The sequence below is a fragment of the Haemaphysalis longicornis genome, unplaced genomic scaffold, assembly GCF_048455015.1.
Source record: "Haemaphysalis longicornis isolate Haplotype H1 unplaced genomic scaffold, Haemaphysalis longicornis Haplotype H1 scaffold_3, whole genome shotgun sequence".
Classification (NCBI taxonomy): Eukaryota; Metazoa; Arthropoda; class Arachnida; order Ixodida; family Ixodidae; genus Haemaphysalis; species Haemaphysalis longicornis.
Window position 1 is genome coordinate 3,586,153 of NW_027526335.1, and position 23,153 is coordinate 3,609,305.

General features: G+C 47.1%; 2 protein-coding genes across 5 annotated transcripts in view; one reads left to right on the plus strand and one right to left on the minus strand.

The window, feature by feature from the left end:
- Positions 1 to 13,663, minus strand: part of LOC144173874 (gamma-aminobutyric acid receptor subunit alpha-6-like) — an 86,674-nt gene extending 73,011 nt beyond the window's left edge. For all 3 annotated transcript variants that reach the window (XM_077702168.1, XM_077702167.1, XM_077702169.1), the window contains exon 1: positions 13,479 to 13,663. In XM_077702168.1, coding sequence (XP_077558294.1) covers positions 13,479 to 13,663 — 185 coding nt within the window. The remainder of the gene's footprint in view (positions 1 to 13,478) is intronic.
- Positions 13,664 to 13,835: 172 nt separating this feature from the next.
- Lcch3 (Ligand-gated chloride channel homolog 3) overlaps positions 13,836 to 23,153 on the plus strand; it is a 56,776-nt gene continuing 47,458 nt past the window's right edge. For both annotated transcript variants that reach the window (XM_077702170.1, XM_077702171.1), the window contains exon 1: positions 13,836 to 13,959. The gene's annotated coding sequence lies outside the window, so the exon portion shown is untranslated. The remainder of the gene's footprint in view (positions 13,960 to 23,153) is intronic.

Sequence of the window (23,153 nt, forward strand, 5' to 3'; positions counted from 1 at the left end):
AGTTCTGAGTTCATTTGAGTTCGGAATTCATTTTGAGTTTTCAGTTCGTTTTGAGTTGTGAGGTCTATTTGAGTTTCGATCCCATTTTGAGTTCTGAGTTCATTTTGAGTTTTGAGTACATTTTTAGTTTTAAGTCAATTTTGAGTTTGAGCACCTTTTCAGTTCTGAGTACATTTTGAGTTTTGATTCCATTTTGGGTTTTGAATCCATTTTGAGTTTTGAGCAGATTGAGAGTTTTGAGTGCATTTTGAGTTTGAGTCCACTTTCAGTTTGAGAACGTTTTGAGTTCTGGGTACATTTCTAGTTTTCAGTCCGAGTGAGTGCTGAGTTTTGCGCTCACTGTGAGTTTGATTTTGATTGAGCACAGATGTGGTGCTCAGCAATGAGTCTAAGTTTGAGCGAGTGGTGATTCGAAAACAAATTTGTGAGTGAGTGTGAGTGAGCCGCGTCAACATTGCCGAGGTATGGTATCAGGTATTCGGAATAATGCCCTGTCCGTGAAGTTAAGGGTGACGTGGCTCGAATGACCAGTCGGCCACGTGAAATAACCCGTTTCAAATAACGCCCGCAGAGAAATTTTCAGAGGCGGAATTCGTAAAGCAGCTGCTTGCGGATATCCTGCGTTGCGTGGCGGTATTTTCTGCGGTGTAACGAAATTTATTGTGAATCCCACCTCTTCTGCTATACTTCCTAGCGTTTTCGCGTGTCCCTAGTCCGCTATATTCGGGTTCATTATTTTCCCCACTACTAAGCGTCGAAAGAAGACCATTTGTTTCCGGAGGAAGAGAGCTGGGACGAGGTCATTTATCTGTGGGGCGCGAGCTTCTTAGTTCAGCATATGGCAGCACCGAAACTTGAAGCCAACCTCGTACCTAATGCATCGTGCGTAGACAGCCAAGGTAACGCAGAAAAGGGAAAATCTGGCCTTTATTTTTAAAGACGATAGTCTTTCTTGAGCTACTTAAACCCAGAAATTTTGATCTGTCTGTCTGTCTGTCTGTCTGTGACTCGATTCACCCACCCGGCAAAAGTTCAACAACATCTGCGCAATAGTCTTATAAATTCACAGACAAATCTACACGTATAATTCTGGTGTCAATGTTCATACTTGTCAGCATTGTTGAACAAGAACAAGACAGTACGCAAACATAAGGCAGAACATTAATACATAACTGATATTTGCAGTGTTGGTTCATTAAAGAATTCATGGATGCTTGGTTTTTGCGATAGCAAATGATATACTACATCAACTGCAGAAAACCGTCGCCTGCTTTTGCCCGCGCTCAGAAATCACACGGCAGCGCAACGAAAGCTTCCACTAGATAGGATCCACGTTCCGCTTCGAACGCGCGTGCTGTAGGGCAACGTTTTTCTATAAACGTTGGAGTAGGGCGCCTCGATTCACGCGCATCTCCGCCGTACTGCAGCGCTGCCATCGAGGAACCGAGCCTGTAGAAGTAGAACGCGGTAAATTCAAATCTCCTTGAGCAAACCTTTGCTGTGTTTACCATGGGAGGGGCGCGACAGAAGAGGAACAGCACGAGAGGTGAGCGAGAAAGCAAAGGGAGGCATTTACTTGGCAAATGGCGACAAAGGCTATCGTCTTTCGTCGACATATGCAACGAAAGGAGCAGATGCTCGGCCTTTTAGATGCGACGCCCAGAGCATCTCTTGTCGCCGGCCCTGTCCTTCCTGCGTGCGTCCGTTGTTGTCCGCGTGCGTCCGTTGTTGTCCGCGTGCGTCCATTGTTGTCCGCAGCCACTCTCCCCCTCTCCTCTCCGAAAAATATCTCGGGGAACCGAATTCTACTGAAGTGCTTTAAAGTCGGAAGTCTGGCGATACTTCTTAACAACCTGTTTACTGCTACATCGTATCTGCGTCCTTTCTTGGATTTCATTTCTTTGTCTTTTGGCGTGAATCACTTCGAGCGGTTTCTATTGTGCAACACCTTGTTTGCGTCTCTTTCGTCGCTTTCGTTGCGCTTACGGCGCGAAATACGTCACCAAGCAGACTGGCACACGCCACAGTTTTTCTACAATGAGGGTTCGGAAAACATTGGTGCTTCGTTGGCAGCTGCGATGGCATTCGTGGCTTTCTTTTTTTTATTTTGTACGTGTAATAAGTGCACTGCGAATTGATGCTTAGGACGCCTGTTGGCCCCAGTTAGGCTCATTTTGGCGGCTGATTCTATTAGATAATTTTACGACGGCCTTATGTTGCAAGCAGTCGCTGGCGAACATGCCACTTTTACAAGATATGTACATGGGTGATGAATTAGTATATCTTAAGAAGCTTGCTTCCAGTAAGCTTTTTAAAGTTGTTTTAGAACGAACATGTAATTCGTGTTTTTATCTCGAAACGTTTTTGAATGCCTGCACATTTGGTATTTAATGAATGGGCCCGGGCCTTTATGTAATCTTGAAGGCAGAAAAGAGCAGCTAACGGGTCCAAGGAGCAGATTACGACCAGACAATCTTGGGTCCCTTTGTCGTGGCCTCCGTCACACATTCCGTCAAGAGCTGTCTTTGTCCTGCAAGGTGTACCGAGTGGCCCTTATTGGGAATCTTTTAATTCTATAAGATGTAGACCGTCGACGTAGCCGCACTGACTTCTTGGCGGCATTCAACTCGCTCGCTGGCCCGGCGCGTTATACAACCATTATAAACAGGGATGCTTGAAGCAGTACCTTTCAATTCTACCCTCGACACTTGTATCCTGAACTTTGTCATCACTGTAATAATAAAGAATCTGAAATAAGTACTTGTTCAGTTACCACTTTTAGCCAATGTTACGCCATCAAGGAGTGCTGAAGCGTCCTTTATTCTTGGTGAGACAGTTGCCTCGACTAAACTTCCAGTTTTGGAATGCCGCCCTCGCTCAAACGTCCGCTAAATGTCATGGGCGCGACTAGTTTTAAAGGGGGAAAGACTATCAGCAGCTTATAGAAAAGGTGAGCGGCACAGCACCTAAGAGGAGCTAAACATGCGCATTGACAAAGGCAGGTCCCCGCAAGTGAAATCCAAAGAAGCAAGAATGACGTTGCTTGTTTCTAGGTTCGTAGGATTAGTATATTTTCTGGCTATTCTACAGTATCCCTTGTGGATCATAACCAAGAAATTACTTTCGATCAATGAACCCAGTGAGCGATAAGTGTTTCATCGATTCATACTAGTACGAAACAATCTAATAAAACCGGCGGAAATTGGAGTTTAGTTCGCATTTTTCTAAGCGGAAATGGTGTTCGACACTAGCTAGATGAAAAGCTTCTAGCCAGGGAACCATCACACAGATTTGATTTCAACGAACGGTCGTGGTGAAACCAAAATGCAAGTGCTGGCAGACGGGCACAATTTACAGGCAGTTCAGGGGCTTCCCACTGCAAATAAACGTAACTGGGTCAGTGGACGCAGCACAGTCGGAAGGAAGGGGGGGGGGGGGGGGGGGTGCTGTCTTTTTTTCAAGCGCAGCGTGAGTTGTTTAAACTCAGATTCAAAGCTTAGAGAGCGTTGACCGCACCTCTTTTTCATGTTGGCTTGGTTCCTGCGGTCGCAGAAGTAGCTCTCTCGCGCAGTGAATCAACACTCTCTACGCGTGCTCCTTAGTATGAAACGAAGGCACCGGAAAGCGCCAGAAGAAGGACGATGAAATGAAACAAAAATTGAGCGAAAAGTGAGGGGGAAGAAAAAATAATCAGTCCAAAAATACTCCCCCTTTATCACACGCCGCCCGTCCTGGGCGCTTTCCCTCGCTAATGGCAGCCGTGGGAAAGGCACGCATTGCGTGCGTTGGAAGCGCAATCGCAGACGCCTGTCCAGCGGCCGGGGGTGAAACAGCTCGAGAGCGCCGGCCGAGAACGGCTGCTGTATAGCCTTGTTATGAACCCCGCCACACGCGCACCTGCAGCATCTTCCATCTTCGATCTCCATGAAGAGTAGTTTTCTAAATTCGGCCGCTACTTTTCTAGGCGTGCACAATCCTATGTTGGGTACGCGTGACGGAAACGATTCTCGATTAAAATTAACTGGAATAGCGAGCCACTCTACGAACGCGTATGGAAAGGTAACGTCGGCTGTGGCCCTAAGTTTCTGTCGTGCGCCGTATTCTGTCTGCCTTTTTCTCGCTGAGCCATGATCAAGTAATGTTTGCGCGCTGTATTGCGGCAAGCGATGTGAGCACCGTGTTTACGCTGAATTTCTGCCTGGTGAATCTATCTTGCTAAAAGATCCTACCTCACGCTTCTATTCACTCTAGGAATTGTGGGGAGTACTTCGGGAGTTGAACAGCTTCTCTATTCCTATCGGCGTGGTTTGATTTTGCCCGCAACGGGCGCGGTATCCGATGCCCTGTTCACTCCAGGAGGAAAGCAGAATAAAACTGCTCGCGAACTCTATCCACGCTGGACGGAGTTCCGGATGCCTACCCCATCAATCTGGTGTCTAACCTGATGTCTACCCCATTGCACCACATAGGCAGTTTCTTTTTGTAACACTAACTTTATTTACGAATATAGATACGGAGCCGTATCGAGTGATTGCAGTGGTTCCAGAGTACAACAGAACATAGTTTTACGTATACAGAAAAAGAACACGCGTTCGGGTATCATGCGAGCAAAGGGCCAGCGTGTTTTACCAGGGAAGTGTAAACCAGTCGAGGAGTAATGCTCACAAAGCCGCAGTGCGTTGGTGAAACTGATTCTAGAAAGATTGACGACAGGGTGGCGGTGCCATTTGTGTAAAGTTCGAAGTGAACAGGATAAAGGCAAAGGAAGGGAAATGGAGCTTTTGAGAAAGGTCGTTGCTGAGTGGAAGTCGGCTCGAGTGTTTCCCGCCACCAGCCCTCAAATCGGGTCCCTACTCCTATGCTGTTTTACCTTGAACTCCATAAGAGCTCGTGAGCCCTCGCCAGTGCACCGCGTAGCTCAAAGTCTGAACCAGCCCCGTGAAAGGCAGCCACTACCCATTGTGCCTTCTGCACACAATGCCTCCACGCCGGCCGGGGAGGTTCCACACTTTCAATAACATCGACTGTCGCCCTCCATAGCGAGTGGAGCCCAATGACAAGGACTTTACTCATTTTCAAACTGCTGGGGGTGATGTTTGCGCTGCGCCTTGGCCACCGAAGCTGCCGTTTCGAGGCCGTAAGAAGTATGCAATAATACAAAGGAAAAAAACACACTATGAATGAACTCAAATATTATCCCAAAATAATAAAAACTCCGTTCAGAGTCTTTTCATAGACCATTTAAGGGCTGCAGCGCCCTCTATTGACTACTTTCGGTATCAACCCCACGATTATACTGAAAATAGTAAAGAGAGGGCACCACAGCCCCTCTGGGGAATCGCTTCTCCGCAGTTCGATAGCATCCAGATTCAGTAGAACTGTTTTTTTTTTATCTTTCAATATCCCATTGGGCTGATCTAAGTTTCCTTTCAAGTTTCTTATTGAGGCCCTAAGTATCTTCCCCATATGTCAACACTGGAAGGAAGCATTGGTTATGTACAACCTTTTGAAGTGACCTAGGAAGCTTATTATACAGGATATCAGAACTCATACCAAGAGAAGCCCATCCCATGCTTATTGTGCGAGTAATTTCATTTTCATGATTGGGATCATCATTCATTGCTTACCCTAGATAGACGTAATCGCTTACGGTTTCCAAGATTTTGTAGCCAACCTTTAAGTCACGTTCCTTAGCCATGCGTTTCTCTTTAGTTCTGCAACCAAACTTTCCCAGCGCAATTTGCGAAGCATGCTCAGCAATTTCTGACTGTTTTGTCTGAACAAGACAATGTCGTCTGCAAAGCTCAGGTGGCTCAGATATTTCCCATTTATTCGCACCACTGTTTTCTTTCACTCAAGCTTTATGAGCACACCCTCCAGACAGGACGCAAATAATTTCGGAGATATTGTGTTCCCTTGCTGGACACCCTTTTTGATCGAAAATGTCAGATTTTTTTGATGGAACCGTACAGTTCGCCTGCATCCGCCGTATACACCTTCGAAGAGTGCAATGTATGGCTTGTCGACTCCGGGATCACGTAATGCCTTAATTACTGCTGAAGTGGGCAATGAGTCAAATGGTTTTTAATAATCTATAAATGCCACGTTCAACGGTTCATTATACTCAGAACATTTTCGATTACCTGGTTGATAGCGTGTATATTGTCTAAAGTTGAGAAACGTTTCTTAAAACCGGGTTGTTCCCTCGGCTCCTGAACTTACGCAGTTGAGCATTACTTTTGTAAATAACTTGTAACTTATCGCAGTCTGATGGGCCTGTAACTTTTAAGCTATTTGACACCACCTTTCTTAGGTAGAATAACTAAATTTGCGTTTTTCCATGTCTTTGGCATCGTTAAACTTCGCACGCACTGCGAAAATAGGTCTGCAAGCTTTTTTAACGCACTGTTCCAACCAAGGCACAATATATCAGCCAATATACCATCATCTCCTGCAGTTTTGCCTTTCTTCATTTCTTTCAGCTCCCTTGCTACCTCATCTCTCGGAACAGGCGGAACCTCCCCGACATTGGTATTCGCAAAACTTGCTTTTGAGTCAGGGTCAGAAGCGTAGACCTTTGCATAAAATTCCTGGGTTGTTCTAGTACATCATCTATATGGTTTGTTGTTTTGCCGAGGATGCTTTAGTGATTGGTAAACCAACAAAAAAAGTAGAAAGATCTTCGTATGGTCCTGAAGGTGCATCATTTTAACAAATGATTAAAATTTATAACCAAGAAATCCCTATATTATTAGAAATTTCTTTCAGATACATTTTTCGGGAAGTATTATGAAGTCTTGGTAAGCGGCTTATATTTGGGGAGTTCATGGGGGACGATGAAAGCTTCCGTGTTAACATCAATATTAGGAAGGATGATTTACATTAAGAAAAATAATTTGGCAAGCAGCCGCTTATACAGCTAACAACCCGAAATCTTATTACCTAGTCGTAGTTTGAATACCACGGAACTGAACTGTTGTACACAGCCCTGTTAATGCAAACAGCGACCTTAGATGTCGACCGTGCACACTAAGGCCTTTTTTAAAAACTAGGTAGGGGATTTTGGCAGCGTAGATGCGTAATTCATTGCACAAAGAAAACACCTTATTTACTTGCGGTGGCTGAACTCGGGTTCTGCTGATTAAGATATACGCTTTGCTCGCTTTAAACTTTAATCTTCTTCAGTATAGTCCACACCCAAAAATTCTGAACGGTCGTGCAGCTCGCTCACCGCAAGCGGGATCGGTGGACGCAAGAACTGACGTTGAAATGTGGCATAAGTTATAATTATTGCGCCCTGCGTATAATTTATCTTTCAAATTCAGCGCCCGGGACGTTAGTTGGCGGAAGGGGAGCGTGGGTGACTTCACGCATTGTGTGCGTGGAGGAATTTCATTAAACATAATTCCTTGTTTTCAAAATTACTTGTTTGAACGGCGCACACGCGGGAACATTTTCTGAGGATTACAACAGAGAGGTAACTTCGGTGCCCCTAAAAACCACAGTCAACATAACTTGCTGACGAATAAAGCGCGGTAATAAAGCATCCCCGAGAAATAACGAACGCAAGGGAGCAGAAGTGCTGTGTCATACATTAACATAAGTCTGCTTCGCCGGCTTGCACCCGAAGTGTACCGGCTTGTACCGGCGCGCAAAACGACGAAGGACGTTGCCATAAAATAATGACCGAAGGTTTGGCTGCGACAACCATGCAGCAAAGGCAACGTACACTCCTTCTTATACAGCGTTGTGCAATACATCGCCGTGGGGAAGTGACAGTTTCATAGGCTTCAGAATGCGCACACAGTATTCGGAGTACGGGACCAGATATGTTGTGGCTGAACGTCCCTGTGCTTACGGACGTATTGATTGATTGATTGATTGATTGATTGATTGATTGATTGATTGATTGATTGATTGATTGATTGATTGATTGATTGATTGATTGATTGATTGATTGATTGATTGATTTGACTTGATTATCATTTTAGAAAGCATTGCCCAATACATATCCGCGGGTAGGTGCCGCTGATAGCGAGCTTGATTCCAGTGGCAGTGGACATCTACGCTTGGGTGGCTTAAGATACGGGCCTGAAAGCGTCATCACCAGAGACCGGAACTTTAGGCACGAAATCAAGGTTTTCTGCGGTTATAATAGGCACTGAAAAGTGCAATTTAGGCATTTATAGGCACTAAATAGTGAAGGCACGTATAGACATAATTCGTATTTACTTAAGCAGCACATTTTACGACAAATTTTTTACTTGCAGTAAAAAAAGTGCACAAGTCTTGCGCTGCGGGAACGTAATGTTATTTTCTTCGTAAGAATTAGCCACACAAGCGTTGCTATTTGAACAGATTTACATGGAGTTCAGGGTGATTCGACAACAAAAGAAAACTCGTGAGGAGCCAGACCCATCTTAATGATTTCCTACTTGAAGGAAAGCCTCATTTTACTCGATAATCGTGTGCGAAAGAAACAACACCTAACGTTCCCTGAAGTTGAGGGAGAGTGCTTGTACTTCGAAACGCTCCGTGATCTGATTTCGTCTGGAATATCAGAATGTTCGAACAACAGTGCTTGCATACGTCGACTCGAGAAACTAAGGAAGGCGTATATAACACAAAAAATGCATTTCTAGGCGATAAAAGCCCATCTAATCAGAATAGGCACTTATAGGCACAATAAGCTATTGTTTAAAATGCTCCTCTTCCCTAAGGTCATGCTTATATGTTGAAGGGGCACTGACGCAAAAATTTTGCATCCTGCTTTTTTTTTGTTGTTGTGATAAGCGCTAATGAATTATCACGTGTGGAAACCTAATTTTCTTCAGCGTGCGACGGTTCTTTAATTAGAGACGTTTCTAATGGAGTCAGTCGCAGTTTCGATTTCAGCGGGTGCCGCGAAACGTGGGATTTTGTATAAACAAAGCTGTCCACTTGGCCGTCAGATGGATATCACAGAACAGAGCTGCCGTAGCACTGTCGAATTCGCGTCGCCGGCAGTTTTTGCGAATGCCCCTATGTACTGATCTCGTCAGCGGCTTAATTAAAAAGTGACCATGGACGTAATGCAGGTGGTGCGAGTGCGAATTTCTGCGGCGCCTAGAGAACGACGCGCGACGCTCGAGACAGTGGGTGGCAAGACGCGCGCTGCGAGCAGCCGGCCGGTCTGCCTACAGGTCCGCCTACAGATGTGTTAAGCTTAACACTGTGGCGGATATTCTATTGCCGCTCTTGTAAGCGGTGAAGATTACGATTTTTAATGCAATCCGCCATCGCATCATCGACTCCTTTCTTGTATGGGCTGCCTTGTTTGGGCCTTGAGTACCATTTTGTGCAGCGGTAACAAGCTATCGCTCGAGCTACGTGCGCTGGCCTGCGCCACTTCGCGGCCGTGGCCGCCGCCTGCGCAGCGACCGTGCTGCTCGCTCAGTGCGCTTTTCGTGTCTCCGGCGCGTTTTCGCGTCCAGTGTAATAAAAAGCAATGAAATTGAGTGCCTGGAATCGCTGTATAACTTAGGTGGCGGCCAGCTGTGCGATGAGCAAACGAAATCGCGGCGCCTCCGCCGCCAACGATCGGGTCGTTCGTTTCTCGATCAGCAGAAGTTCTGACCTGCGATCGGAGCAACAAGCCGGCGAGAGACGCCGGCAGCACGGAAGCGGCGAACAGAAACTCGTGACGTGTTTGGATGTTGTTTATTTACTTGAAATCCAGGGAATTTCGACTGCGCGAGGTCCTCCGCTGGCTGCTCGGTTGCGTTTCGCAAACTTTAAAATTGATTTTAGATATGTTGTAGGCTGTATTTGCCGCTGATATTTTCTAGATGATGCATTTGTGTTCACAGCAATCGATCTCTGAAGTATCTCGCCTTCAAAATTTTGTGTCAGTACCCCTTTAAATTGGCTTGATACGGACTCAAGGGGACAATAGGCATTTTGCCTAAAGTTCCGCTTTCTAGTCATCCCTGGTGTCACTACATAACGTTTAGAGTATCGGCATTCTTTGCTCCTATTATTCCATGCCGTCGCCATGATTATTGGTCCGTTCAGATTACGTGAAATTTGTTTACATTGCGACGGTTCATGGGTGCCGCCATTTTGTTGTTTATGCGTTTTAGTCGGGCAACGAGGGTATATCTTAGCTTGTCCTCCCGGTTCTAGTTGCGGCGCACTCGACTGACGTTGTTCCAAGCACGTATAAAAGATAACGCGTGTAGTAGTATTTGACCAGCAGAAGTGTGTCCTAAGATGCCATTTTGCTGCATCTTCGGCAGCGTTTTAACAAGCGACCTGGTCGAAGTCAACGGCGAGGCCATAAGAGCGGCAATCCTGTAACACTGATAAACACCAAAATGGCCGCCGTCGCTGACTTGCGTGCCTCAGTGGTGGTACTCTGATACCTTATCTAGTGACACTATTCATCACCCTTCTTTTCCCCTTTTGCATTTTCTTCGTTTTCTGTTACCACCAATAAAGCGTTTCGCCAGTAACTCTTGTAAAGCCTATTTTTACGCTTAACGTTTCGCAGCCCTGCCTTTTGGTTATACGACCTGCCAAGAGACTTCCAAATCATTTTACGTTAAGCTGCGGGTACCGTTTGATTGCGTTAGAACTCAAAGTGTTACGTTAGGCCTCATGTCAGGCAGACTCGTACCCGCGTCCCTTCTTCTGCTGCTCCTCCAGCAGTTCGCTTGGCTCGGAAGTAACGAGGACGTCGTCGCCTTCCCCGGACATCCGCGAAATACAGAAAGGTAGGGTAAAAATGGTTCCGTACTCATAATGCCGCGCACGCTGTTGCACCGAGTGGGTCAAAACGCCATGACCACAGAGAGGCACAGTGCAGACCACGTTTCTGGGCTAAGTACTGCGCCGAACCTTGTTATTCAGAAAAGCTTGCTTTTCTCATCGTCCATGTGGTAGAGTGTTCCAGTGTATCAAGGTAACGGAGGTTTAGAAGATGAATGTTTTACAGCGTAGACCCATAGGGCTCACGTGATTCTTATCGTGCAAAGAAGTGAAGCATCACGAGTCCGTAAATGGCTCTTTCTGCTTGATTTTGTTGGTTTTGCACTGCGGTGTATGCTACTGCGCGCTCGGGAACCGGCGATACAAAAATACTGTTGCTGTACAAAGATCAGTTGAGGAGGAACTTCCGAGAATTCTGTCTTACCAAAAAAGAAATGATTACGTCGGTCATCGGAAGCGCACTCTCTCCTGTCCCGAAGACAGATTCGAGTTCATTGATAACAGCTCACGTATGTCTGGTCAGCATAGCAGCTAGTGCCACTAGATAAGATACAAATTGCCATCACTGAGCCACGCAAGTGAGCAACGGCGGCCATTTTGGTGTATATCAGTGTTGCCTGATTACCGCTTTTGTGGCCTCAGCGTTTAATTTGACGAGACGGCCGAAGGCGCAGCAACACTGCTGAAGACGCAGCAACACGGCATATTCGGACACACTTCGGCCGCTGAAATGCTGCGAAGCGCGCTACCTTTGTTTCACGTTCGGAGTGACGCCAGTCGCGCGCAGCCGCAGAGCAGGTAGGACAAGCTAAGCGTTTGCCAAATTTAACCGACTAAAACGCATAAGCCACATGGCGGTGCCCATGAACCGTCACAGTGTAAACAAATGTCACGTGATGCAAACTGACTACTGATCACGGCATCGGCACGGAACTATAGAAGAAAAGAGGGCGGATGCTCTGTAACGTTATGCAGTGACACTAATAACGGTCTTTCGCCGTCCGGTGTGCTGATTCAGTTCTTTTTATAGTCAAATAAGATGCGTATCTGTTGCTAAGAAATTGTAGGTACGCGCGAACGCGTGTACCGACCTATCGTAACCGTCATTATAACCGTGGCCGACTCCTAACAAGCCGGGAAATGACAAGGCTCAAACGAAGGAGAGGAGGAACGTAACGAGGGATGTCGTCATCACGTACATCGTAAGACTCTGGCCGGTAATCATGTTTCACATGAGAGATAGTGTCGTATGACTAGCGGTTGAAGTTTAATGACATTCCACTGTCTTGGCGAAAGTGCGTGGTCGTGGCACCACTATACAACACCAATGTCGTGACGTCCTATCCTCAGGTTAGCGAAATGTGGATTGATTCAGGGAAACGTGTGGGCTTTTATGTCCATGAATATAAGGCACGCACATACGGTCAGGTTCTACTTTCTTACAAATCCCTGTGGAAAGGAAATTTGCCGTCAGATTTTTTTTACAATTTCGGCACGAAACTATTCCTTGGAGTGCGTTTTTCGAACTAAACTTCAATGTAAACATGTAAACGCCACCCTTGTTCATCTCTGCTTGGTGCCTGCTTCCCCCCGCACTGTTTTGTCAACTTTCCTTTCTACAAACTTCCCAAACGGGCAGATTGGCTAGTGAAAAAATGGCAGCATCTCCACTCCGTGCATAATAACGGGGGTGCAGAGTACGGGGACTCGAAATGACATCCAAGTTGCGCCCCGGTGACATCAGATTTGCGCCCCGACCGTCATTCGATTTGAGCCGTGAGTTGCACCTTGATTATTCCCTGAATGAAACTGCAACTCACGGCTCAAATCGAATGTCGCTTGATTTTTGCTTGATGGTGGTGTGCGCACGGATGGACGCGGACAGACATTGGGAAGCCGTTTGACTCTCGGGTACTAATTCCCGGTCGTAGCCCAATGGGTAAGACGACTGACACTAAGTCTGTCTGGTCTACCAGACACGGGCTCGATCCCTGCGGTGCCTGTGTAATTTTTGGGGGTTGTAAATGCTACGCCCACGGACGCGGACGGACGTGGACGTGAGCAGCAATAATTTGTGCGCCTCAACCAGAAGGGAAATTGATACCTGTCGGTTCACTGATAAACATCGGTCAATCGTCAGTCCAGATCGCAAACAGTGCAGTTTGACTTCCTACAAACAATAAACTACTGAAATAAATCATTGGTCTGACGCCATAAATTAGTGGTCCGTAGATCCTTTTTTTACACAAACCAGTGAGCGAACGTCTTTATAAACAACCTGGTAAGTATGAAGCCACTTGAGTTGTGGTCACTGCCAGTGAATAACGAAAGCCTCCCATTACTGGCATGGTCAGTGAAGTTCAAAACAAATACCAAAAACAATTCTGAAGAAAAAAACACAAAAAAGTATTTATTGTAATTAAGCAACTTTACAAACCCATGAAGCCCGCCGTTATGTCAGTCGTACTTTCAGGTAAAAAAAAATAAATACATAAGCTACTTTTCTGACAATTAACATTTTATCAGAAAATATGAGTCTGCCCAAAGTCCGGTTGGTGAAGCCGTTTTTGTTCTCTTCGAGCAGAAGGGAGGGGTGGGGGGTGCATGCCTGCTTTGTGTTATCGTTGCCGCAGCCTTTTCGGCCGTAGTAAGCGATTGTCGACAAACAACGTGGACCAAAAATAAAGAAAAAGAGCAAGGCGACTGCGAGGAAGAGTAACGAGCGGTACCTCGTCCAGGTCACGAGGAAGCAGCAGACGACAGTGGCCAGGGCAGGTGACGTCACGGTGCCACGTCGCAACGCAGACGGTGGCGGGGTCAGACGAGGCACCGGCGCCGAGGCCCACCGTCGTCCGTAGCGGCCGCGAATGCTGCCGCAGCGGCCGTCGGCGGTGAGACCGCCAGCCGGACTCATGATGCAGCTGACCCGGGTCCCGCGACCGACGGCATCGCAGCATCGTGACGTCTCCAGCGGACTGCACGACTCCGCTTGTCTCTTCCCTCGGCCACCACAGCTACCTGCCGCCGGAGGGGCTCTCGCCCATGTCCCGCCTCGAGGCACGCGCGGCACTCCGCACAGGAGGTCCCGCCGCTCACAGAAGGGGCGCGCCCCGTCCGAGACTGGGGCGAGCCGAGTGGACGAGAAAGTTGGCGCGCCTCTCGTCTGAATCCCGCGCCGCGCGCCCCGGTGCCGTGCGCCCGCTTCTCGAGGTAAAGGTGAGGGTAAAGGTACAGGGCGCTGCTGAGAGGGGGACGAGTGCGCGAGGTGGCCGCGACTCCCTCACCGCCTCGGTCTCTCTCGCTCTCCGCCAGCGCGCTTTGATTTTTTGTTGTGATTTGCTCGCTATTTATGGGATTAGGAGGAGCAGCGCCACTCAGCGGCCCAAGGGTCAAGCTCTCGGCTCGCGTTTGTCTCCCGAATGGGACCGAACGCTTCTGTAATTGGAACAGCGCCTGGATTAGAGCACCTGGATGGACGTCGGCACCGCCAGCTGGAGGGATTAGCGGGCACGGCTGAGGCCGTCTAGCCGATTCCCGGGCACAGTTGGGCGTGCTGCTGAATCACGAGGCGACAGTGCGTGCTTGGAAAGGGTGTGGAAGAGGGCGGGGGGCGGAACTGTAAATTGCGCGGTCCTCATTAACTGCGACGCGATGTAGGCGCTAAGCCCTGGAGTTCCGTTCGTTATCCCCATTGTTGGGGTTAAAGCCCCTTGCCACACTCTAAAGGCGACATTCCCCTGCTCATTGTCCCTCTGGAGCCTGACCGACAGCGGGGTTGTGGAAGGGTTTGTGGATGAAGTTGCTTGCCAACAGGAAAAGCCACCAATTTAGAACTGAAGGTCTGAGGCTCTTTTCTTTTTGTGAAACACATTCTGCAAACCAGGCTCCTGCTTTAGTGCTAATTTAAGTTTCGCACTTCACCTGTAATGGCCATCTTGTAGCCCCATAACACAATTGTACCTCAAAAATGCTTCCTTCGCTTTCAGCGGCCAGTTGTGTAGGTGTTTTTAATTTAGTAAAACTTGAGATGGCATACGCATAAACCCAGCGCTAGTGATTGCGCTCAATGATGGTGTTTTTGAAGGGGCCTATGATTACAATAAAAAACAAATTTCGATCGGTCAGAAGGTTGCTCCGTTAAGGCAACAGGCGTGCCAATGTTAGCGCCAGCTAGGTATCAAGCTAGGAAACAAATCCTTTTTTCTCGCACCTTTTTTCTCGCACTGCTACTAGGATGTCACAGAGACCAGTTTGTGTTATCGGAGGTCACTGAAAAACTCTAGCACGAAAACACAATCGTGCGATGGCAGTGGTGTCTCTGGTTCCGTTTGACCACACTGCTTTAAGATTGAATGAGGATAACTCGCTGATTATACAGGTTGTGAAAGAAAAGAAGAAGGTACAGCAGCTTTTTTTCGAGCTGGAACATGCTGGAGTAAACGCTGTGGCCCTCCGTTCAGTCATTATATTCGAGGTACACGTTGCCATTAGGCACTGAAAGGTTATTGAAGGCTATGGTTGGGTGGTTAGGAAAACTGGAAAGGTTCACCTCCAGGAGCGCCCTGGCTTCCAAGCGTAACGTTCACATTACATATATGGCAGTTCGGTTTTGCGTGTTATCGTTGAGCGAAAGAATGGGTGTACTGAGTAACGTGCCAGAAGAAGAAAGCATTTTTTTATTTGATAAATTTTTCTTTTTAGGGGCAGGGCTTGGCCGAGATAAATTTAGGTTGCTTCCTTTTCCACTAAACGACAAACTAAAGGTTCATATTTCGTAAAAATAAATTATATTGGCTGTCCTAATGTAGTGTAATGAAATTGTTCTCTTTTATATAAAATATCATAAACAAGCGCCACAACTGCCACAAGAAGAAATATTCACGGCAAATAAAGTGGGGAATCAATGACATAGCGCTGAATTTCACTCACGCATGTATTGTTTCCAATGTAGTCCCTGTCAGGCGCTCTTCTAGTATTGGCCGTGGAGGCGAGTCACCGCTACTTTGGGAGAAGATTAGGCCAGTGAAAAGGCAGGCATGCTATGTAACTCAACAAATGCGGCCTGCGTGTCCCCCTTCTGCAGCAGCACGTTTCCCACATCGTGTGGGCTTGCCCCTCCCATTCATCAGCAAGAGGTCGTCTTTCGTTTGACTTGCTTCTGCCAGGAGTGATACTTGTGATGATGTGCTTGACCCTTGGGTGAAGGAGGGGAAACTTTATTAGGTAGAGCTTCAGGCGCTGATGGTTGGGCGCCCGCCAGGCGGGGGACCTCCTCTAGTCCTGGAAACCGTGGTCCACGCTGGCTGCCGTGGCTACCAGGTTACGCTGGATTGAGAGGCGGGGGCTGGCCAGCTGGCCCGCCCACTGCTCGTACTTTGGGTGCGGATGTGACGTGGCAATGAAGGCACTGTTCGCAATAAAATGTATTAACAGGCAAATACAAGCCGGTAGCTAAGGCAGCTCCAAGGTCCAAGGAACAGCGCGCACGTCCGCAAGGCTCTCAGCGTCGTCGTCTCTCTTTTTCAAGGCTATGCACCAGCTTGGCAGTGGCGCGTATCCCTGTAGGAGAGGTTGGCCATAACCGAAGACCTCGATAACTTTCGTTCCTTCATTGAAGTTCTTTCCTTTGCCAAGGTGCAGGATCCCGTGACAATATGGGGGTAAGAGATGGGGTTTTCTGACAATCACATATCACGTGGTACAGGGTGCCAGGCTGGAGACATAAATTGCAGGTAGCGCAGTAGAGGCCATGAAGGAGAGTGGCGTGAGGATAGGAACTTCTTTGAAGTCGGCGAAAGGCAGTCGGCTCGGCTCTGGATAAGGGCGAGGATGTCCTTGTAAGGAGTAATAGAAGTGGGCTTGGGAGGGCGAAGGGGCTGCGTGTCTTCGCTTTCTTGAGAAACGGCCCGATCGGTATGAACGCAAGTAGCGGCGTGTGGCGCCTCGTTTCCCTCGAAGTACTCCCATCCGCGGGTCCAGATGATGGACATTTCCGGGAGCTGGCGCACACTTTGCCGAGTTTTGAGGGCCTCGGGTGTTAAGCGACCTCGCAGGAAGTTGCGGCAGGCGGTTGGGAGTCGGTTATTTCAGTGGGGTAGTCGTTTCTAGTGATGACGGCCAGAGCAATGGCAAGTTCTGCTGCCTCAATAGATGTTGTGGGAGCTGTGGCGGCCGTCAGATCTTCACCTGTGTCTCACCGACGCTCACGGCGTAGGCAGGCTGTTGGGGGTACGGAGAGGCATCCGTGTGCCGAGTAAAGGGGGCGTTTGAAAAGCGTTTTCTAACGGCTCGTATGCGGGCTTCTCGCGTGCCTTGTTATAGATCGGGTACATATTTCTAAGAATGGGTGCTACTTTGATGCAATGTCGGCTGGCTATAGGAATATGTTGCCTCGGTTCGCATTTTGGGGGATACCTGTAGCCAAGCCAGGTGAGTGTAGCCCTGCCGGTTGGCGTGAGCTTGAGCGCTGTAGATTGGCAGATGCGATGGGCTTCTTCCAATTTCTCCCATGTATTATGTACGCCGAGCTGTAGAAGTTTTCTTGTTGCTGTTAGTGCATGTAGTCCAGGGGTGGCCTTGTAGGCTTGGCGTATGGCGATGTTTATTTTTTCCTTCTCCTCGGTTTGCAGGGTCAAGTACGGTGTCCAGTACGTAACCAGGCTAATGAGGAGTGCGTGAATGATGCTCAGGGTGTAAGTTTTTTGTAGCCCAAATTGCTGATGGGATACCCGGCGGATGAGGTGCATGAGTTGGTTGAGTGTCCGTTGCAAGGGGAAGATAGTCTAAGCGCCTGAGCCATCCTTTGGTATGTTGAGGTCTAGGATGCGTAGGTGGGGGACATGGGGGATAGGTTGTTCACTAATGGTAAGTTTTGGATCTGGTATGGGATCTGGATGTTTCTTATATGTTCTTTCGCACAGGGTTAAAAGGGCGGATGTTTTGGGGCATACTCGAGTCCTCGGGCTTGCAGGTATTTGTTGGATAACCTGAATGGCTGCTTGAAGTGCGCCTTGCTGGTCTTCCGGAGATCTAGTGGAGACCGAGAACGCTAGGTCGTCCGCGTATGTAGCGTGGCGTAGGTTAGGGAAGACTTTTAGTAGGGGTGGTAAGACTTTCATGTTGACGTTGAAGAGTGGTGGGGATACTACCAACCCGTGCGGAGTGCCCTTTGGTATGGTTTGGAATGCTTCAGATCTAAGGTGTCTGTTACCCACTGCTGCTGTGCGCTGGGTGAGAAATGATATGAAGTATTGGAATTGGCGCTCGCCGCAGTTTGTAGATGCGAGACCTTGAAGAATGGCTTGGTGCGAAACGTTGTAGAACGGCCCCTTAATGTCGAGGGCCAAGATAGACCGCTTACTGTTCTTATTGTCGTTGTCCAGCACTTACTGACTTGCGCTTATTAAGGTTGTGCAGTACTGCAGTAGTATGTCTTGGGTTGACCTATGTGGTGGACGGAAGACGTACATCGTGTCAGGGAAGTCGCCGACCCTTGAAGTTCCAAACTTACCCGGCAACATATTTCATGGCTGTTTTTACGTTTCAAATGTGAATAACATTTCTTACAACTGAGATATTGATGTGGAGGCTGGATGGAAGCATCATCGGCGGCTCAGCAAGGCGGATCGAGCAACCACTCTAGCACTAACGTCATTACCAACTATCATCATGCTTTGCTTAATCATAGGTGTGTCCTCGTAATTCTCTGGGGGAGCTTCGTCAGTACCACTTACCCGTCTCTCGTTTATGTATTTTTTTCTATCGCATCAGTTTCTCTCTCACTTTCCCCTAATAAAGAAACAATCTTGCACCCCTCTGTCTAACGACGACGACGGTTGAACGCGGAGCTTTCTAGAAATGGATTTTTTGGTTGGCCAATCCCACACTACCAGTATGTGCTACACTGGAGGTGCGCACCACTTGTCTAGAATACTGACAGCAACTCTCGAGTGTGCGCTCCGTAGGCCTAACAATTGAGTTTGGGGTGTACAGCGCGAATCAGTGCCTTCTGCTTGACGTTTGCTTCGACCATGTCAAAATTGGAGGAATCGGGTATACGCAGGCTTCTTAACGCCAGGGACCCAGGTTCGATTCCGGCCACGGGAAGCGATTTTTTTTCTTTCAGTCCACCCACGATCATTCATCCTCACCGTCAAAGAAAGATGAATTTCCTGCTGGGCGTATTGGCGTACAACGGCATCAGTGAGGACAACAATTCGCTTTAAAAAAGGAGCACAACAGAGGCGACAGGGCAAGAGCACTCTGAACAGCGCTGCCCTGTCCCTTCGCATTTGTTTGTCATTTTAGCTCTGAAACCATGCCGTCTAACAATCGCTAGTGTGCTGACATGCTCGTTTACTTCCTTTCATTGCTGTTTTCTCTTCGCATGGTTGATTTCTGCATTTTATTCCTTCTACAAGTCTCCCAGGAAAATATCAACTGCATAGTTTTGCTCGGGCCTATAGAACAATGATCAATTATGGAAGGGTACTCGACAATGAATTCATTTTATGCCATCAACTCGGCCATTGATAAGTTTGCTATAATTTGCACAATAACTAACTCTTCGTAAATTGACCTAATAGATTGTGAAAAAACTCCCGATGTAGCGAAAAACTACGAATAGCGGTAGCAGCGTGAGCACAGCTAGGGGGCTGAAGAGGCTTACACAGGGCTTTTGGAGGACATGCACAAGAATGTACGAGCACGATAATCCCTCATAAGAACGGAGAAGAATCCCCTATTAGAGAAACGGCGTCAGGCAAGGGGACACGAGGTCTTCGAAATTGTTGATAAGCTGTTTCGAGAGAGCCTTTACGAAGTTGAATACGTGTACTTAGGGAATCTTATATGCGCTTGATACTTGCTAATGAAGCCGCCTTGTTAAGCCAGTCCGGGGAGAACCTGCAAAAAAATTGTTCAGGGCCTCTCTAGAAAGCTCTATCGCAAGTTTGAAGAGAATTATGAATGAAGTACAACTCATTCCGCTGAGCTGGCAATGGGTCGTTCCCCCTTTGTTCTTGCAGGGATAAATGAAGGTAATTAATCGGAACTGGTAGAGGAGCTTGTCGAAACCAGGAGAATAATATCAGGCATAGAATTAATGTGGCATGTGGAGCTCTAGGAGAGAACTTTGAAGTAACAAACCGTATGTTGCCTCTGTCGACAAAACTGATAGACTGGCGGAAATGCGTACTTATGGTTCTAACGCGTGGGAAAGACACTCGTTACTTAGACAGTTATGGCTGAGCATGTTGAAAGAAAACTTGGGCCAGCCGAAATAGCTGTAGAAAAAAAAACGAATGACAGCATTTAACGCAGATCAATAAGATACGCGCTTTATAAATGAACAAAGAAGCTCGCGTACAAGGAATACTAGCTAAAAGCAAGAGATACAGGTGGATTTGAACCGAACACGCGGTGTGGAGAACCAACAGGGGTTGGGCCACCTGAGTAGAATTGAGAGAGTTGGATCGAGAGAGTAGCCGTAACAAACGGGGAGCTTTATATGAAGATAAGAGGCGAAGATCCGGGAACTTGTAACAGAATGCGAGTAAAGGGGTGGTTTGGAGAGGCCTTCATTCCGCAGTGATATAAGGCAAAGGATGGCAGTTTACCTTTTGCCTGAGAAGAACTGAAGCAATGAGACTGCGCACGCCGGCAAGCAAGGCGGCAAGAAAATAAGCAGCAAGCCTAGTCACGCGCGCGGGAAAGAGGCGCTGGTTTACGGCACGTTCACTCAACGGTCGTGGCAAGCAGCTGCAGTTCGTTCTTGGCCTGTATGGGTAGGTCCCGTTTGGGTAGGTGGCCTACGCGCACTAGAAGTGCTTGGGTATATTTATTTCTTGAAGTCGCAATATCATACAGATCTATCTGTCAATGCCCTGATCTTGTCTTTGCGATCATTAAGAAAGCATAGTTTCCAAGTTTGGTGAAAAAATTAAGAATAACAGTGAGTTAACCGTAAGCCCGCTTAACCTTTTGGAGACTGATAAAGCTTCCTCATGCAGTCTATCTACCCTGCTTCCTAAACAAAAGACATCGTAACGAAGCGGTTGCCATTCCTGTTTCAGAAACTGCGTGTACCGTGTTTGATCCCGAGCGCTGACAACTCATTGCATTTGTTTTTACATCAACGCTGTAAATGGCAACGCACGCATGCAAGGGATATAAACTAAGCTTCTTTGGGTACAGCTACATGCTGCATGTTTCATCCATTATAACATTGAATCATGTAACGTATAATGTAATGGAGGGCTGGTTGGAAAAACGATCATAAAAAGGTATTCCGTGTCTTAGCTGCATTCACAAAACAGATACCTGTTCGAATAGTAGGATGACTTCACTAAAAAAGCAGGGGATGTTGAAAAAACAGGACAGGCTGAATTGAAACAATTTCCACATTTCATTTCTTCCGCTTACTTGCTACACAGCGTGACAATACTCGGCAGGGTTCGTCTTTAATTAACCCCGACAGAACAGCAATCGTCTTCTAAAAGCGCCATTATCCTCTAAGTCTTCTTAGCCAGACTATGTGCTCCAAGGGGCTCACTTCAAAATTTTCTATATTCACGGAAGGGGTGTGGGATAAAACTTCGAATACCCTCCGTCTAACGATGACAATGGCTGAAACGCGAAGCTTTCTTATGTGCGAAAATGAAATGGCGAAGTGCCGAAGTCAAAGCCGCTGAAATCAAAGTCAAAGCGTCAACAATCCCAATGCGAGTTAAAGTCCAAGCGTCAATGATCAAAGCGCAAAATGCCTGCGAGTGAAAGTCGAAACTGAGACGCAAGCAAACAGATCTCTCACAAGAAAGCTGAGTGCCCTCCTCCACCCCGGCCCGTAGGAATCGTCGTCGTCAGACCATTGCCATCGGCGACCCAACTCAACCAAAGTCCAAAGCCAACGCCCGCGCAACGAATCTAAAGTAAAGGCTGAGCGACGCGAATGCAACGATGGAGCAACGGGACAGACGTCTGCGTCACGAGGCGAGGAACACAGGTTCGATTCAGATTATGAGAAACGTTTTTGCGTTTCATCATCATTATGACCATCATCATGTGCCCTCCTATTGCGTAAAGTTGGCTTTTTATGCAGTGCGTTTTGGTAATGACACCGCCATCAGGGAGGCCGAGAAATCTTCGCTTTAGAGAAGGCCACTGGCTCAGCCTATTAACAAATAACGACTGACCACAACAGTTTTTCGATCACAAGTGCGTACCCCATTCATGAAACTTCGACGTTTGCTCTCGCCATAACAGTCAGCAATTTTTAGTTCAGAGGAGAAAAAAAGAAATTAAAGAAAGGTCATCTGCAAAGAAAGAAATAAAATTTCGGGTGTTTTGTGAGTAACGACATCTGCGCCATTAGGCGTTCAAGGTTATGTATAGTACGTCTCTTGCGTACCCAAGTTTTGTTTTTTTTCTTACTTTTTTCTATTTATAATGTTCTGCCTTTTTTCGTGGCGCCCGGCTTCTCCAAAAATAAATGCCACGGCATGGTATCGGTCGTGGGTTTCACGTTTCAGGTCACTGCGGCTGACAAAAATAATATATCCCTTATGGTCAACGCATCACTCGTCCTACGCGATACGTGTGCTAGCTCTGTTGGGTCGAAATAAAGCAAAAACAAAAACATAGAAAGCGCCCCACCCCCTTCCTGTGTAATATTTTACCCACGTCGTTATTTTTTGTGCACCTGCACCCGGTAATAAAACTTTATTGGTAGTAAGCATCCCATACACAAGGCAAGCTCCAAGATCAAAAAGTTCCGTTGATGTTTTAGGCAATACAGTTATACCTGGTTTATAAGGCGCGCCTTACTAGACTACTTGAAATTTTTGATCGTGTGCCAAAATTCAGCATACGAGAGAGTTCTTGCTCTACTTATTATTAGCAAAGCATCAGCCGTGCCCTTAATTTGAGCCCATGACCTTTATTGCACCACGAATATTTTCTTAGACAATCTTATACATTGGTCATACTCCTCAGCGGAAAGTTAATTTTTTAAAATATTTATTTCAGACAAACTGGAATTATGGCCTCCACAGTTTAAGATTAGTGGCTTGTGGAACCACTTTTAAGGCCGTAACGTTTTCAAAATATCATACAAGCAGTTAGACATAAATAGAAAATTTTAAAAACCAATAGTCACCTCATTTTGTGTGTCCTTTTTTATGGATCGTGCTCAGGGCCCCATGGCCCTACATCCAACATTATGTGGTAATAATACAATTATAAACGCTGCCGATATGCTTATTTTCTATGGGACCTAGTGTTCCATTAGAAAATGAAGGGCAACGTTACGTTCACAGCAGCCTCGCTTTCATTTCATTCGATTGAGTAATTTACATAGCAATTTAGTATAATAATCGCACTGGCATAATGTTAAGCAAATTACACGC